The sequence below is a fragment of the Hyperolius riggenbachi genome, chromosome 10 (genome assembly GCF_040937935.1).
Source record: "Hyperolius riggenbachi isolate aHypRig1 chromosome 10, aHypRig1.pri, whole genome shotgun sequence".
In the NCBI taxonomy this organism is placed as follows: domain Eukaryota; kingdom Metazoa; phylum Chordata; class Amphibia; order Anura; family Hyperoliidae; genus Hyperolius; species Hyperolius riggenbachi.
Window position 1 is genome coordinate 78587390 of NC_090655.1, and position 16566 is coordinate 78603955.

The 16566-nt window shown below is 45.5% G+C and overlaps 1 protein-coding gene across 1 annotated transcript in view; it reads right to left on the bottom strand.

Moving 5' to 3' along the window:
* WDR11 (WD repeat domain 11) overlaps positions 1 to 16566 on the bottom strand; it is a 158566-nt gene that overhangs the window by 43096 nt on the left and 98904 nt on the right. The window contains exons 17-19 of the mRNA XM_068258016.1: positions 14098 to 14204; positions 2965 to 3079; positions 2032 to 2203 (exon numbers count right to left, since the gene is read on the bottom strand). Of these exons, the coding sequence (XP_068114117.1) occupies positions 2032 to 2203; positions 2965 to 3079; positions 14098 to 14204 (394 nt within the window). The remainder of the gene's footprint in view (positions 1 to 2031; positions 2204 to 2964; positions 3080 to 14097; positions 14205 to 16566) is intronic.

The window sequence follows — 16566 nt, forward strand, 5'->3', positions numbered from 1 at the left end:
ATGTGTGACTGCATCGCACTCGCAGAGCCTCTCAGCCTGAGTCAGTCCAGAGACTAGCAGACTCGCAGGCAGCCAAAGCCAGCCAGGAGCAAGCCCATGGAAGAGGGGTAGGAATGGGGTATCACATGCATGCGTAAAGAGGTAGAAGGTGTGGGTGTGATTAGGCAGGACATGGGTGTGGTTATGTGGTTGGGCGCGGTTAATTTAACCACTCCCATAGGCGCCAGAGAAAATCTTGCACCCAGGTGCCAGGCACCCCATGCTCACCCCTGCTTCTACCCAAACGCTCTACACAGCTTCTTACAAGAGAGAGGTACTGTTGGGACAGCGCTAATCCTCCAGCACTGTCCCATTGGAGGTTGAGCTTAAAGAGGAACTGTAGTGAAAATAATGAATACAATTGCATTTTTTACAATATTCATTTCTAGATTATTTAGTCAGTGTTTGCCCATTGTAACATCTTTTCTCTCCCTGATTTACCTTCTGAATTTATCACATGGTGACATCTTTAGTCAGGAGAGGTCTGTGCATAGAACTCTCAGTAAATCAACATTCTGCTAAGGGAGATACTGCTTGCTTGGCAGTTGGAATAAGCGGTTATTTCCTAGAATGCAACAAGTATGCTGGTAGGAGGAAAACAGAAAGGGACAATGAGAGCCTAATATAGTGTAGTATCCTACCTAATAAAAGCTAAGTGTCGCTCCGTCCAGCAGTTTTGTCCGTGTCCTAGAATTTTTGTTACTGCGCATGTGCGCAGTAACTGATAGCTGGGACCAGGGAGCTGGACGAGCGAGGTGGGCGGGTGCGGGCCTGCGTCGGTTGCATGCGCAGCATATGCGCACTGGCGGCGGCCGTAGACCTAGAGCCCATTTTTAGACGGGCTGGGTCTACTAGTGTAGTATAACCAGGTTATGGAGAAAGACAAAATGTGTGCGGTTATACTCACAAGTGTGGGTTACCTCAAAGAGAACCACTTTATGGGCGAGTGGGGAGCATTAGGACCTGACCCCACTGAGAAGTCGCTCTCTGTAGATAGCAGACAAAGGGTAACACCCCTCCACCAAGGGTGCACTCGGGAATGTAGCAAGGATGGAACAGAGGGGCCAATAGCAGGATAACACAATTAAAAACTGTTTAAAAAAAGGAGGTAGTGGTGGACTTCCATCCTCAGTAAGTAGTTGATTTAATAGTCAACAATGACATTTATTTATACACTCCACAATGCAAAGTGTTTCGCAGGATCAAACCTGCTTCATCAGGCGATAATGGGAGCAATAACTAGTACTGGTCAGTGCAGCTGCCAAGCGCCTCTGTCAGATCACAGATGGCAAACGGTCAGGACCATGGTCCTGACATCACACTGTGGGAGGGGTTTCAAACACAATATCAGCTATACAGAGTTCCCTGATCTGTTTGAGAAAAAGAAAAGATTTCTCGTGGGAAAGGGGGTATCAGCTACTGATTGGGATGAAGTTCAACACTTCAATAGAGTTCCTTACTAAAGGGAACCAGGGACAAATCAATCAAAGTTTTTTTTATACATACCTGGGGCTTCCTCCAGCCCCCGCCGCACAGATTGCTCCAAGGCCAACTTCCTATGCCTCCTCCTTCTCCTGGTAGAAGCCCCGTGAGCCTGGGAGCGCCACCACACAGGCACAGAACGATCCCAGCCATGGGAGTAAGACGGGGGGCAGGCACAGCCGCACCGTGTATGCGTCAACTGGCCCCGAATGGACAAACTTATCGGGCTTCTACCAGGAGAAGCAGGAGGCGTAGTAAGACGGCGTGGGAGTGATCCGTGCAGAGGGGGCTGGAGGAATCCCCAGGTATGTATAAAAAAAAAAAGTATAGATTGATTTGTCTCTGGTACACTTTAAGTGTTTGGGGGCACAATGTTAGGCAAGATGGGAGTGGAAGAGGGAGGGGTTAGGTAGAAAAAAAACAAAACATGGATATGGACTTTAACTACCTAACGAACGCGTCACGTCACGCAGTCTTAAAGACATTGGAACCGCTATAGCATCAGCTTACCTATCAGCTCCTGTTCGTCCATTCTAAAGCAGGAATATTTCATGGACATCTCCAGTACTCTAATGCAGCCATCATCACAGGCTAAGATGACCTTGTCTGATGAGCACCAGTCCACATCCAGCACACGATAGTTCACATTCCTGCCAGTGCGAAGGCTGCTCACCATCTGAATCTAATGGGGGGGGAGGGGGGGGGGGAAACAACACACACAAAGCTTTATTAAGAGTAAAAAATTAAAAATAAAAACACTAGAAAGAATTGTGTGTGGCCTTTGTAACAAGTAAGGCCTTGTTCACACTGTGAAATGCAGATGGCAATGCGATCAAAACTGCACTGCTGCTCCCATTCACTACTTTTTGGGATGTGGGAGAAAACCAGAGTGCCCGAAAGAAGCCCACACAGACACGGGGAGAACATACCAACTCCATGCAGATAGTGCCCTGGCTGGGATTCGAACCAGGGACCCAGCGCTGCAAGGCGAGAGTGCTATCTATTTCAAACATCCCTATTTCCCTTCTCTGGTGGCCACAGAAGCCTTGCTCGGATGAAACAGGAGCCAGTCTGAATAAGATACAGGCTTGGATGCCAGCTTTTATATATGGTTTTATTTTATTTTTTTCACTATAACTGGAGAGTCTGTTTCAATAGATTATTTCTTACTAGTGACCTTAGCCTGTTTACAAACAAGCTCTAGGTCTATCAGCGAGCGCACCCGCCCGCCTGGCCCACCCTGCGTCCTGTCCTAACGGCTGTCATTGCAGGACATGCGCAGTAGCACAGAAGCACTGACACAGGGACAGGACGCAGGGACACTTGCATTTTAGTAGGTAGGATAAGTAAGTGGTATCTGGGGTTGCCCTTTAAGAAGCCTTTACCTGGCTACTCTCAGCCATAACCATTATCCCCGCACACAGTGGAATAAGATGCAGTTACCTCTTTGGTATCCCAAACCTCGGCGCCGTCATTATACAGCACAATCAGCTTCTGATTCCCCTTTCCTGGAGCGAAACGAGATTTCCGAACCCAGTTTCTGTGTGTAGGGACTCCCCTAAGACCGAGAAATAACGATGTATCAGAACGCCCACAGCTTAAACATAACAATAGGAGATAACCATCAGAGCATGCTTAGGAAGGTCAATCGTTCCATTAACCTTGCTGGAACATTATATTTAGCACCAGGTAGCAATAAAAGCTGAAATTGCAGGTGAATTGTAATCAGGAATATCTGGGCGTTTCAGTGTAATTGAGCAGTAGCAGATACGTTACACATTCAATGGATGTTAGAGAGCCCAGAGCTGCAGAGTTTAAATAGAATCTTGTTCTATACCATAATAATTCGATAAAAGCCAAGGAGATTATCGAGATGGAGGCTACATTAAAGTACTTTTAGGTTAATTGTTCTGCTTTTTTATGAGTAATCTTAGTTTTAAACCAGAAATCCCAGTCGACACTTACAGCACATCCGAACTGTGAAGAATATGGAAGCTGACATATTTATTACCTGTTAAACAATGCAGATTGCCTGGCTGTCCTGCTGAGCCTCTGTTTATAATACTCTGAGGCTAGTTTCACACTGTAAACCAGCATAAAGGTGGCCACACACCATACAATTTTTTAAATATTTGTTTAATTTATGAATTGCAATCAATTTTTCTGACTTATTGTAACATTTCAAAAATATGACCAATGTACCACACACACACACACACGTTAAATTTGTCCCCAATTATGATAAAAATGATTGGAAACTGACAAAATTGCTAAGGTGTGTATATTAATAAATTGACAATCTAACACACACCATACAATCGTTAGAAAGATTTAAGAAAAATATCTGGCATTCCGGATCGATAAAAATCGAAGAAAACAGGAAATCCGATCGGATTTTTCAGTCGAATGAAAATAAAAAAAAAAAAAGCTTTCGATTTTTCGGGAGATCCGATCGTTTTTATCGAATTGCCGTAAAATCGGATCATTTTATTGTATCGTGTGTGGCCACCTTCAGCGATGCGTCGCTTCTGCCGCACCGCCGGAAACAGGCCTTCAGAGAACACAGCGTTAGTATGCGGTGTTCCGTCTGGCCACCAGCCAAACAGGAAGTGACGCGCGCTTGTGGTCATTTCCTGCTTCGGAGTATGCGGAAGTGCACAGAAGCATATTGTAAAAATACGCTTCCTCGCATGTGCACCGGTAATTGTGTTCAAATTCACGCGTTCCCATAGACAAACATGACTTCCGGGCCGACGCAGATCGCCACAAGTCGACGCAGAGGCCGCGTGGTAAAGTTGCTTTGGACCTGCGTACGGGATACGGTGAAAACCTCACTTCCGTCTCCTCGTGCCGAAACGTCAAAGTATGAAAGTCTCCATCGATTAGGTGCGCTGACTGTAGTCTGACTGGATTAGTAGCCACATGCTTGTTTCAGATGTGAGAAAAACATCAGCAGGATAGCCAGGCAACTGGTATTGTTTAAAATGAAATAAATATGGTGGCCCCCATATACCTCTCAGTTCAGGTGTACCTAAAATACACAGTTGAAACATACAGTATATGCAATACAAAATACACAGTAGGTGAAAAAGATTTTCAGCCACATGATGTTGGCAAGTTTTAGTTTCAAAACCCAACCACGTTATGAATATAATCAGACTACTGCCCACACTATTCTCCTTTCTGTAGTGAAGCAACACAGCCTAGGCAAAGTCCCTCCTCTCCACTCTGATTGGACAGTGATGAGGAGAAAGATATCACCACCAGACCATTAGTAGTGCTTTTATTGCAGTCTGAGGGAAAAAAAAAACAAACTAGTGTATGTAAATTTCATGGTGCAAAGTATTATTATGAGTTTGTGCTGTTTGATAGGTTCACATCTTTTTGGCCCCTCCTTTATTCTAGCCTATTTAAGATTAATTGTGGCAGGGGCGCCGCCAGCGTTCAAGCGAGGCACTCCCCCGAGTTTGGGCCTCACTGTACAGGGGGGCCTCTCCCTGTTGCTGGTGGCCGCTGACCTGCTGTGTGTGGCCCCGGGGGTCCACAGTGAAACTTACGCAACCCCGTTCCTCCGTGGACTCCTCTCCTCCGGTTACCGCCACTGGCGTCCTGTTTCCATGGTCTAATGACGTCAGAGGTGCTGCCTGAAATAACCAGGGCATAGGATGCGGCGAGGAGGCGTGAGGAAAAGAGCACAACGAGAGGAGTACCCCTTAGAACGGGGTTACAAGCAAGTCACTCTGCCTATACTGGACCATACTGGACTGGGCACCACCTGTATCTGGCTATTATACTGTCTGCAGCACCCATAGTTCTCTACCTTTACTGAGGGCACCCACTTGTACCTGGCTACCTATATGGGGCACTTATAGCTCACCACCTGTACTGACGGCAACACCTGTACCTGGCTACCTATCTATACACTGCAGCACCTATAGCTCACTACCTAATACTGAGGGCACCACCTGTACCTGGCTACCTATCTATACACTGCAGCACCTATAGCTCACTACCTATACTGAGGGCACCACCTGTACCTGGCTACCTATCTATACACTGCAGCACCTATAGCTCACTACCTAATACTGAGGGCACCACCTGTACCTGGCTACCTATCTATACACTGCAGCACCTATAGCTCACTACCTATTCTGAGGGCACCACCTGTACCTGGCTACCTATCTATACACTGCAGCACCTATAGCTCACTACCTATACTGAGGGCACCACCTGTACCTGGCTACCTATCTATACACTGCAGCACCTATAGCTCACTACCTATACTGAGGGCACCACCTGTACCTGGCTATTTATATACTGCTACACCTATAGCTCACTACCTATCTGGGGGAGGGGGGCACCACCTGTACTTGGCTACCTATATACTGCAGCACCTATAGCTCACTACCTATAACTAAGGCCAACACCTGTATCTGGCTACCTATATACTGCAGCACTTCTAGCTCGCTACCTATACTGAGGGCACCTCCTGTACCTGGCTACCTATATACTGCAGCACCTATAGCTCACTACCTATACTGAGGGCACCACCTGTACCTGGCTACCTATATACTGCAGCACCTATAGCTCACTACCTATACTGAGGGGCATCACCTGTACCTGGCTACCTGTATACTGCAGCACCTATAGCTCGCTACCTAGACTGAGGACACCATCTGTACTTGGCTACCTATATACTGCAGCACCTATAGCTCGCTACCTATACTGAGGGCACATCCTGTACTTGGCTACCTATATACTGCAGCACCAATAGCTCACTACCTATACTGAGGGCACCACATGTACCTGGCTACCTATATTCTGCAGCACCTATAGCTCCTATACTGAGGGCACATCATGTTAACCACTTGAGGACCTAGGGCTTTCTACCCCTTAAGGACCGGCCACTTTTTTTCCATTCAGACCACTGCAGCTTTCACGGTTTATTGCTCGCTCATACAACCTACCACGTAAATGAATTTTGGCTCCTTTTCTTGTCACTAATAAAGCTTTCTTTTGATGCTATTTGATTGCTCCTGCGATTTTTACTTTTTATTATATTCATCAAAAAAGACATGAATTTTGGCAAAAAAATGATTTTTTTAACTTTCTGTGCTGACATTTTTCAAATAAAGTAAAATTTCTGTATACATGCAGCGCGAAAAATGTGGACAAACATGTTTTTGATAAAAAAAAACCCATTCAGTGTATATTTATTGGTTTGGGTAAAAGTTATAGCGTTTACAAACTATGGTGCAAAAAGTGAATTTTCCCATTTTCAAGCATCTCTGACTTTTCTGACCCCCTGTCATGTTTCATGAGGGGCTAGAATTCCAGGATAGTATAAATACCCCCCAAATGACCCCATTTTGGAAAGAAGACATCCCAAAGTATTCACTGAGAGGCATAGTGAGTTCATAGAAGATATTATTTTTTGTCACAAGTAAGCGGAAAATGACACTTTGTGAGAAAAAAAAAAAAAGTTTCCATTTCTTCTAACTTGCGACAAAAAAAAATGAAATCTGCCACGGACTCACCATGCCCCTCTCTGAATACCTTGAAGGGTCTACTTTCCAAAATGGGTCATTTGTGGGGTGTTTTTACTGTCCTGACATTTTGGGGGGTGCTAAATTGTAAGCACCCCTGTAAAGCCTAAAGGTGCTCATTGGACTTTGGACCCCTTAGCGCAGTTAGGCTGCAAAAAAGTGCCACACATGTGGTATTGCCGTACTCAGGAGAAGTAGTATAATGTGTTTTGGGGTGTATTTTTACACATACCCATGCTGGGTGGGAGAAATATCTCTGTAAATGACAATTTGTTAATTTTTTTTACACACAATTGTCCATTTACAGAGATCTTTCTCCCACTCAGCATGGGTATGTGTAAAAATACACCACAAAACACATTATACTACTTCTCCTGAGTACGGCGATACCACATGTGTGGCACTTTTTTGCACCCTAACTGCGCTAAAGGGTCCAAAGTCCAATGAGTACCTTTAGGATTTCACAGGTCATTTTGAGAAATTTCGTTTCAAGACTACTCCTCACGGTTTAGGGCCCCTAAAATGCCAGGGCAGTATAGGAACCCCACAAATGACCCTATTTTAGAAAGAAGACACCCCAAGGTATTCCGTTAGGAGTATGGTGAGTTCATAGAAGATTTTATTTTTTGTCAAAAGTTAGCGGAAAATGACACTTTGTGAAAAAACACAATTAAAATCAATTTCCGCTAACTTGTGACAAAAAATAAAATCTTCTATGAACTCGCCATACTACTAACGGAATACCTTGGGGTGTCTTCTTTCTAAAATGGGGTCATTTGTGGGGTTCCTATACTGCCCTGGCATTTTAGGGGCCCTAAACCGTGAGGAGTAGTCTTGAAACGAAATTTCTCAAAATGACCTGTAAAATCCTAAAGGTACTCATTGGACTTTGGGCCCTTTAGCGCAGTTAGGGTGCAAAAAAGTGCCACACATGTGGCATCGCCATACTCGGGAGAAGTAGTACAATGTGTTTTGGGGTGTATTTTTACACATACCCATGCTGGGTGGGAGAAATACCTCTGTAAATGGACAATTGTGTGTAAAAAAATCAAAAGATTGTCATTTACAGAGGTATTTCTCCCACCCAGCATGGGTATGTGTAAAAATACACCCCAAAACACATTATACTACTTCTCCCGAGTACGGCGATACCACATGTGTGGCACTTTTTTGCACCCTAACTGCACTAAGGGGCCCAAAGTCCAATGAGTACCTTTAGGATTTCACAGGTCATTTTTGTTTCAAGACTACTCCTCGCGGTTTAGGGCCCCTAAAATGCCAGGGCAGTATAGGAACCCCACTAATGACCCCATTTTAGAAAGAAGACACCCCAAGGTATTCCGTTAGGAGTATGGTGAGTTCATAGAAGTTTTTATTTTTTTGTCACAAGTTAGCGGAAATTGATTTTAATAGTTTTTTTTCACAAAGTGTCTTTTTCCGCTAACTTGTGACAAAAAATAAAATCTTCTATGAACTCACCATACTCCGTACGGAATACCTTGGGGTGTCTTCTTTCTAGAATGTGGTCATTTGTGGGGTTCCTATACTGCCCTGGCATTTTAGGGGCCCTAAACCGTGAGGAGTAGTCTTGAAACCAAATGTCGCAAAATGACCTGTGAAATAGTAAAGGTACTCATTGGACTTTGGGCCCCTTAGCGTACTTAGGGTGTAAAAAAGTGCCACACATGTGGTACCGCCGTACTCAGGAGAAGTAGTATAATGCGTTTTGGGGTGTATTTTTACACATACCCATGCTAAGTGGGAGAAATATCTCTGTAAATGACAATTGTTTGATTTTTTTACACACAATTGTCCATTTACATAGAAATTTCTCCCACCCAGCATGGGTATGTGTAAAAATACACCCCAAAACACATTATACTACTTTTCCTGAGTACGGCGGTACCACATGTGTGACACTTTTTGCAGCCTAGGTGCGCTAAGGGGCCCAACGTCCTATTCACAGGTCATTTTGAGGCATTTGTTTTCTAGACTACTCCTCGCGGTTTAGGGCCCCTAAAATGCCAGGGCAGTATAGGAACCCCACAAGTGACCCCATTTTAGAAAGAAGACACCCCAAGGTATTCTGTTAGGAGTATGGTGAGTTCATAGAAGATTTTATTTTTTGTCAAAAGTTAGCGGAAAGTGACACTTTGTGGAAAAAAACCAATAAAAATCAATTTCCGCTAACTTTTGACAAAAAATAAAATCTTCTATGAACTCGTCATACACCTAACAGAATACCTTGGGGTGTCTTTTTTTCTAAAATGGGGTCACTTGTGGGGTTCCTATACCGCCCTGGCATTTTACGGGCCCAAAACCGTGAGTAGTCTGGAAACCAAATGTCTCAAAATGACTGTTCAGGGGTATAAGCATCTGCAAATTTTGATGACAGGTGGTCTATGAGGGGGCGAATTTTGTGGAACCGGTCATAAGCAGGGTGGCCTTTTAGATGACAGGTTGTATTGGGCCTGATCTGATGGATAGGAGTGCTAGGGGGGTGACAGGAGGTGATTGATGGGTGTCTCAGGGGGTGGTTAGAGGGGAAAATAGATGCAATCAATGCACTGGGGAGGTGATCGGAAGGGGGTCTGAGGGGGATCTGAGGGTTTGGCCGAGTGATCAGGAGCCCACACGGGGCAAATTAGGGCCTGATCTGATGGGTAGGTGTGCTAGGGGGTGACAGGAGGTGATTGATGGGTGTCTCAAGGTGTGATTAGAGGGGGGAATAGATGCAAGCAATGCACTGGCGAGGTGATCAGGGCTGGGGTCTGAGGGCATTCTGAGGGTGTGGGCGGGTGATTGAGTGCCCTAGGGGCAGATAGGGGTCTAATCTGATAGGTAGCAGTGACAGGGGGTGATTGATGGGTAATTAGTGGGTGTTTAGGGTAGAGAACAGATGTAAACACTGCACTTGGGAGGTGATCGGACGTCGGATCTGCGAGCGATCTATTGGTGTGGGTGGGTGATCAGATTGCCCGCAAGGGGCAGGTTAGGGGCTGATTGATGGGTGGCAGTGACAGCGGGTGATTGATGGGTGGCAGTGACAGGGGGTGATTGATGGGTGGCAGTGACAGGGGGTGATTGATGGGTGATTGATAGGTGATTGACAGGTAATCAGTGGGTTATTACAGGGGAGAACAGATGTAAATATTGCACTGGCGAATTGATAAGGGGGGGTCTGAGGGTAATCTGAGCGAGTAGGCGGGTGATTGGGTGCCCGCAAGGGGCAGATTAGGGTCTGATCTGATGGGTAACAGTGACAGGTGGTGATAGGGGGTGATTTATGGGTGATTGATGGGTAATTAGTGGGTGTTTAGAGGAGAGTAAACGCTGCGCTTGGGTGGTGATCTGATGTCGCATCTGCGGGCGATCTATTGGTGTGGGTGGGTAATCAGATTGCCCGCAAGGGGCAGGTTAGGGGCTGATTGTTGGGTGGCAGTGACAGGGGGTGACAGGGGGTGATTGATGGGTGATAGGTGATTGGCAGGTGATTGACAGGTGATCAGTGGGTTATTACAGGGAAGGATAGATGTAAATAATGCCCTGGCGAATTGATAAGGGGGGGTCTGAGGGTAATCTGAGCGTGTAGGCGGGTGATTGGGTGCCCGCAAGGGGCAGATTAGGGTCTGATCTGATAGGTAACAGTGATAGGGGGTGATTGATGGGTAATTAGTGGGTGTTTAGAGAAGATAACAGATGTAAACAATACATTTGGGAGGTAATCTGACGGCGGGTTTGCGGGCGATCTAATGGTGTGGGTGGGTGATCAGATTGCCCGCAAGGGGCAGGTTAGGGGCTGATTGATGGGTGGCAGTGACAGGGGGTGACAGGGGGTGATTGATGGGTGATAGGTGATTGGCAGGTGATTGACAGGTGATCAGTGGGTTATTACAGGGAAGAACAGATGTAATGAATGCACTGGTGAATTGATAAGGGGGGGTCTGAGGGCAATCTGAGCGTGTGGGCGGGTGATTGGGTGCCCGCAAGGGGCAGATTAGGGTCTGATCTGATAGGTAAAAGTGACAGGTGGTGATAGGGGGTGATTGATGGGTGATTGATGGGTAATTAGTGTGTGTTTAGAGGAGAGAATAGATGTAAACAATGGATTTGGGAGGTGATCTGATGTCGGATCTGCGGGCGATCTATTGGTGTGGGGGGGTGATCAGATTGCCCGCAAGGGGCAGGTTAGGGGCTGATTGATGGGTGGCAGTGACAGGGGGTGATTGATGGGTGATTGACGGGTGATTGACAGGCGATTGACAGGTGATTGACAGGTGATCAGGGGGGATAGATGCATACAGTACATTGGGGGGGGTGGTCTGGGGGGGGGGGGGTCTGGGGAGAATCTGGGGGGTTGGGGGGTGATCAGGAGGGAGCAGGGGGCAGGGGGGGGTATTAAAAAAAATAGCATTGACAGATAGTGACAGGGAGTGATTGATGGGTGATTAGGGGGGTGATTGGGTGCAAACAGGGGTCTGGGGGGTGGGCAGGGGGGGGGTCTGATGGGTGCTGTGGGCGATCTGGGGCGGGGGGGGAGAAAATCAGTGTGCTTGGTGCAGACTAGGGTGGCTGCAGCCTGCCCTGGTGGTCCCTCGGACACTGGGACCACCAGGGCAGGAGGCAGCCTGTATAATACACTTTGTAAACATTACAAAGTGTATTATACACTTTGTATGCGGCGATCGTCGGGTTAACATCCCGCCGGCGCTTCCGTATGGCCGGCGGGATGTTGCGGCGAGTGAGCGGCGACAGGCGGAGGCGGAGGATCGCGTCACGGATGACGCGATCGCTCCGCCCATGCCCAAACAAGGACCGCCGCATTTTGTCAATACGGCGGTCCTTGCGGCGTCTGCTTCCCGGCCGCCATTTGTCTATACGGCGGTCGGGAAGTAGTTAACCAGGGACTACCTGTATTTTGCTAGTATTTGGCCCCACCCACATCACACCTTGGCCATGCCATTGGTTTACCCTGCACCAAAATGACCAGGCGGAAAGAATACATGTACACATCACATTTCCTCTACAGGTAAGGATGTATGTAGGGAAGCGAGCAGAGTAGGTCAATCTGGGTGGATAGGGGAAGAATGAGGTTTCTAGGGGGAAAAAAATGAAATTAATGGAATAAGACTTTTGAGGAACTGTAGCGAATATAGCGTAAGCAATATATATATATTTTTTATTTCTGTTTACAATATTTAATCAGTGTTTGCCCATTGTAATAGCTTTCCCCACAATGATTCACAAACTGAAAAATGTCACAGGTGGCAACATCCTGTCAGGTGCAGCTGTGAGGAATGTTGAGAATTCTAAAACCAGTAAAAAATATACCTGGCCTCCCAAAATGCTTGGTGGGGGGGCAGCAAAGCTAATCAGCCTAGGCTAAACATCACTGGGAAGGCAGGGCTAGATTCCAACATGCCATATTCAGCAACATATATTCCATGGGAAGGGTTTCTTTTTGCCATAAAAGTGGGTATCCTGAATCATTTACTGTACTCTATAACACTACAGTGCCTCTTTATTCCCACTCACCTTCTGTTTCAAATGTTTTTTTATTGTCTCTATAATTTATTAGGAATATTTTTTGGAAAGTCAAACACTGCAATGAGTCAAATGCAAAGTTCTCCATCTTACCATACAGAAGGCATTATAATGAAATGCAAACACATGAGGCTGCACACCATAAAGGAGCTAAATAATTGCAATAGCTATACTAATACTGGGTGCTGCGTGAAATGAACAATCCATAGATATATACAAAACACGCACACCATGTAGAATTCAAATTCATAAAGTAGTGTATTGAAAAATATGGGCTGACAAAATACAGTAAAAAACCTGTAACAAGGTAGATTGAAGGCATGCAAATACATGAGAGTACATACAGCTCAGCAATCAACTGCTAGTACAGCCTGCAGGATATGAGCCACGTTTGTGCAAAGATAAGCTGCTGTAGCGAATAGCATGAAGCGCTGGCTAGTAGCAGCATGTAAAATGACATACAGTGAGATACAATACAATCCGAGTGAGAGCGAGGTACAAACACCGCTGCATTACCCAGACGCAGCGTTTCGGAAAAGTCCTTTATCAATGGGCAAAAGGAGGAAGCAACTGAAGCAAGGCGGCTGAGCTGTCATATAATTAAATGCACCATATTCCTTTCTGTGTGGTCCAAGGCATATGACCAAGGGCAAAGCCATAAGACTGACGAGCATAAATCATTGTAAATTTGGCCCTGAAAATGGCAATTCATTGCAACTCATAGGCCTGTAGATACAGGTGTTCTGGTGCCCTAAACTCAGCCCCTGAACACAGGCCACACCCCCAAGTAAAAATATTCTGAAAGCCTATTCCTTCCTTATGTCACTAACTGTCCTTAGAATCTTACACTCTAATCCAACCTTTCTCAACCTTTTTACCTTGGAGGAACCCTGCAAATAACTTTTGGATCTCAAGGAACCCCTGCAAACAATTTTATAATCTCGAGGAACCCCTGCAGTTATTTTTCCGGAGGCATGATCTTTAAAAGTAGGTGAGGCTGTTAGTTTCACAACCTCCTATTACACTGACACTCATTATACTGTGTTCATTATTATTCTGACCCCCAATTTAGTGCTTCTTTTTACAGTACCCCCTATTATAGTGTGCTCTATTATACTTCCCCCATGATGGGGGAAAATGCCAAGGAACCCCTGCAGAGTCCTCAAGGAACCCTGGTTGAAAAAGCCTGCTCTAATCACTGTCTCATATCTACCTTAGCGACATGAGACAATGATTAGGGTGTAAGTGAATTAGGTTAGTGATATGAGGCCGGGAATAGACTAAGCTCCTGAGTTCAGTGATCTGAGGAGGAGGGGCCGCCTCTCCCACTTAAGGCGCCTGTAGGCACGTGCCTGCATTGCCTTATGGGAAACCTGGCTCTGGCCATTTTAGAAGAACATCAAATGTACAATATATAATTGGAAATAAGCTTTACAAAGTATGTCTATCTCTCTATTGTGTGTGTAAATCAGTAAGAGAGACTTACCTGGACATACGGCCTTTCAGATCCCAGAAGTTTAAATTGCCATCAACATCTCCCAAAACCAAGGTGTCCCCTTTCCAGGCAATGCATGAGATGCTTCCCATACTGCCCTGCAGATAACACACACAGCTCGGTCAGTACAAAGTGCCTGAGAATCAGACAGCAAATTATCAGCTGTAGGAAACAAGTATGGCATTCCCTTCAAACAAACTTACATTAATAAATACAAATTTAAGGAGGAACTGTATTGAAAATAACCTGCAATCTAAGTTATATTTAAAGTGTACCAGAGACGAAGACTCCTCAAAGTTTTATACATACCTGGGGCTTCCTCCAGCCCCATCCACACGGATCGCTCCCACGCCGCCGTCTCCAGTCTTCTCAGTCTTCTGCACCAATTTCCGTAACTTCGGCCAGCCGCGGCCAGTTTGCACAAGTGCAGTTGGCTCTCCCCGTTGGAGAATACTGCTGAATAGGTGAAGGACTATTCTCTGCCAGAGGGAGACGGATGGAGTGCACTGCGCTTGTGTAGACCGGCCGAACTTAAGGGACCTGGTGGAGAAGACCGAGGACGGCAGCGTGGGGGCGATCCGAGCGGATGGGGCTGGAGGAAGCCCTAGGTATGTATAAAACTTTGAGGAGTCTTCGTCTCTGGTACTCTTTAAACATAACTTAGATTGCAATTTCCCATTAGATAGACAGGTCGAATAGATAATTTCCAACAGGTCTGCTCTGATTTCCAGTCATTTTTCTGATCACTTCTATATAAAATCGATCAGAAAAACGATTGGAATTCAGATCAGACCTGTTAGAAATGATCTATTCAACCATCCATCTGTCTGGAAATTGCATGGTGTATACCAGGCATTACAGCTCTCAATTACAAGAAAAATTACCTCAGAACTTAAGTGGTAGCATACTTCAAATAGGATACAGTGAGGCTTTGACCAATAATGCAATATAATTTTCATAACCAATGTTGTTTCCACTTGAACATACTGTACGTGTTATCTAGTCTACTGCTTCTATCGACGGTACCGATCTCATAATCCAGATGCCCTAAACTCCAAAAAGCCATTCAGGGATTAACATATTTGCACATTTTACATCCCTTGCATTTAAACATTCCTTTAGGCATTTATTCTTCTGATATTATACCAGAGCTAGGGTATAATCAGATTAAATTAATTCTTAAACATCTTAGGGCTCTTTGTGTTCTCTTAGCATTTAGCAAGAAATGGTACACTACAAATTTCCTATCCAGGTGCAAAATATGTCTCTCTAAATCACTGTGCAGTTTAGCGATTCCTTATGGAGTTATAATTATCAAAATAGGGAGGAATTCATAATTGAGATCTTGAGGCGTGGATGACCAACTGATGCCTGACACTTAACAAGCAATCCTAAATATGCGCACATCTCTGTCGGGCTATCCTTGTTTAAAAATTGAGAGGAAGGAAGCTGGGGATGGAGAGAAAGAGAAGCTTAATTTGGTCTGGTGGGGAGAGAGTGAGGATGCTTAGGGTAGATGAGGAGAGAGGGGCTAAGGCAGTTTCTAGGCTTAATGGCAATGGCTCTCAGGGCAAAATTAGACACCCACCCAATAGACTCACGGTTGTGATATGACAGCCAGAGGTAGCCCCCTGTGTAAATATATACATACACACACACAGATGTGCCCCCCGTATAGGTAGCCAGAGAGCCCCCCAATATGGATAGCCGATGGCCGCCCCCTCCCGTATTAGGGAGCCAGAGAGCCCTCCTCCCCAGTTCAGGTAGCCAGAGGCTCTCCCAAGTATTGGGGAGCCAGAGAGCTCCCCCCATCTTAGGTAGCGGGAGGGCAACCCTAGTATTACAGAGCCAGAGAGCTCCCCGTCCAGTTTAGGTGGCTGGAGAGCCCCTCAGTATTAGGGAGTCAGAGAGCCCCCCCCCCAGTTTAGGTAGTGGGAGGGCACCTATCATTAGGGAACCAGAGAACCCCCCAATCTATGTGGAAGAGAGAGCCCCCCAACAATGCAGAGTGTGCAGGGGAGGGGGTGATGTAATCTCTTCAGGGAGCTGGGAGGCAGTGACTTTGCAGGGTGGCGCATCACTGCAATTTGAGGGAGGAGCTTTGCGACAGCTCCTGCAACATAATGAGCAAAATTGCTTATATATATATATATATATATATATATATATATATATATATATATATATATATATATATATATATATATATATATATATATATATATATATATATATATGTCACAGTTTTTAGTCACAGTTTGCCCATTGTAAGATATTTCCTATCCCCGATTTACTTTCTGAAATGTATTACAGGTGGAGACATTTCAGGTGTCAGGTAATCTATGTAGAATGTTTGCTTACTGAGCGGTTTAATGGCTCAAACCCACTAGCCGCCTTTTGTAAGCACTAGGGATTTGAAAAACCTCTTGCTAAACAATACACACAGCATTAAATTAGCAA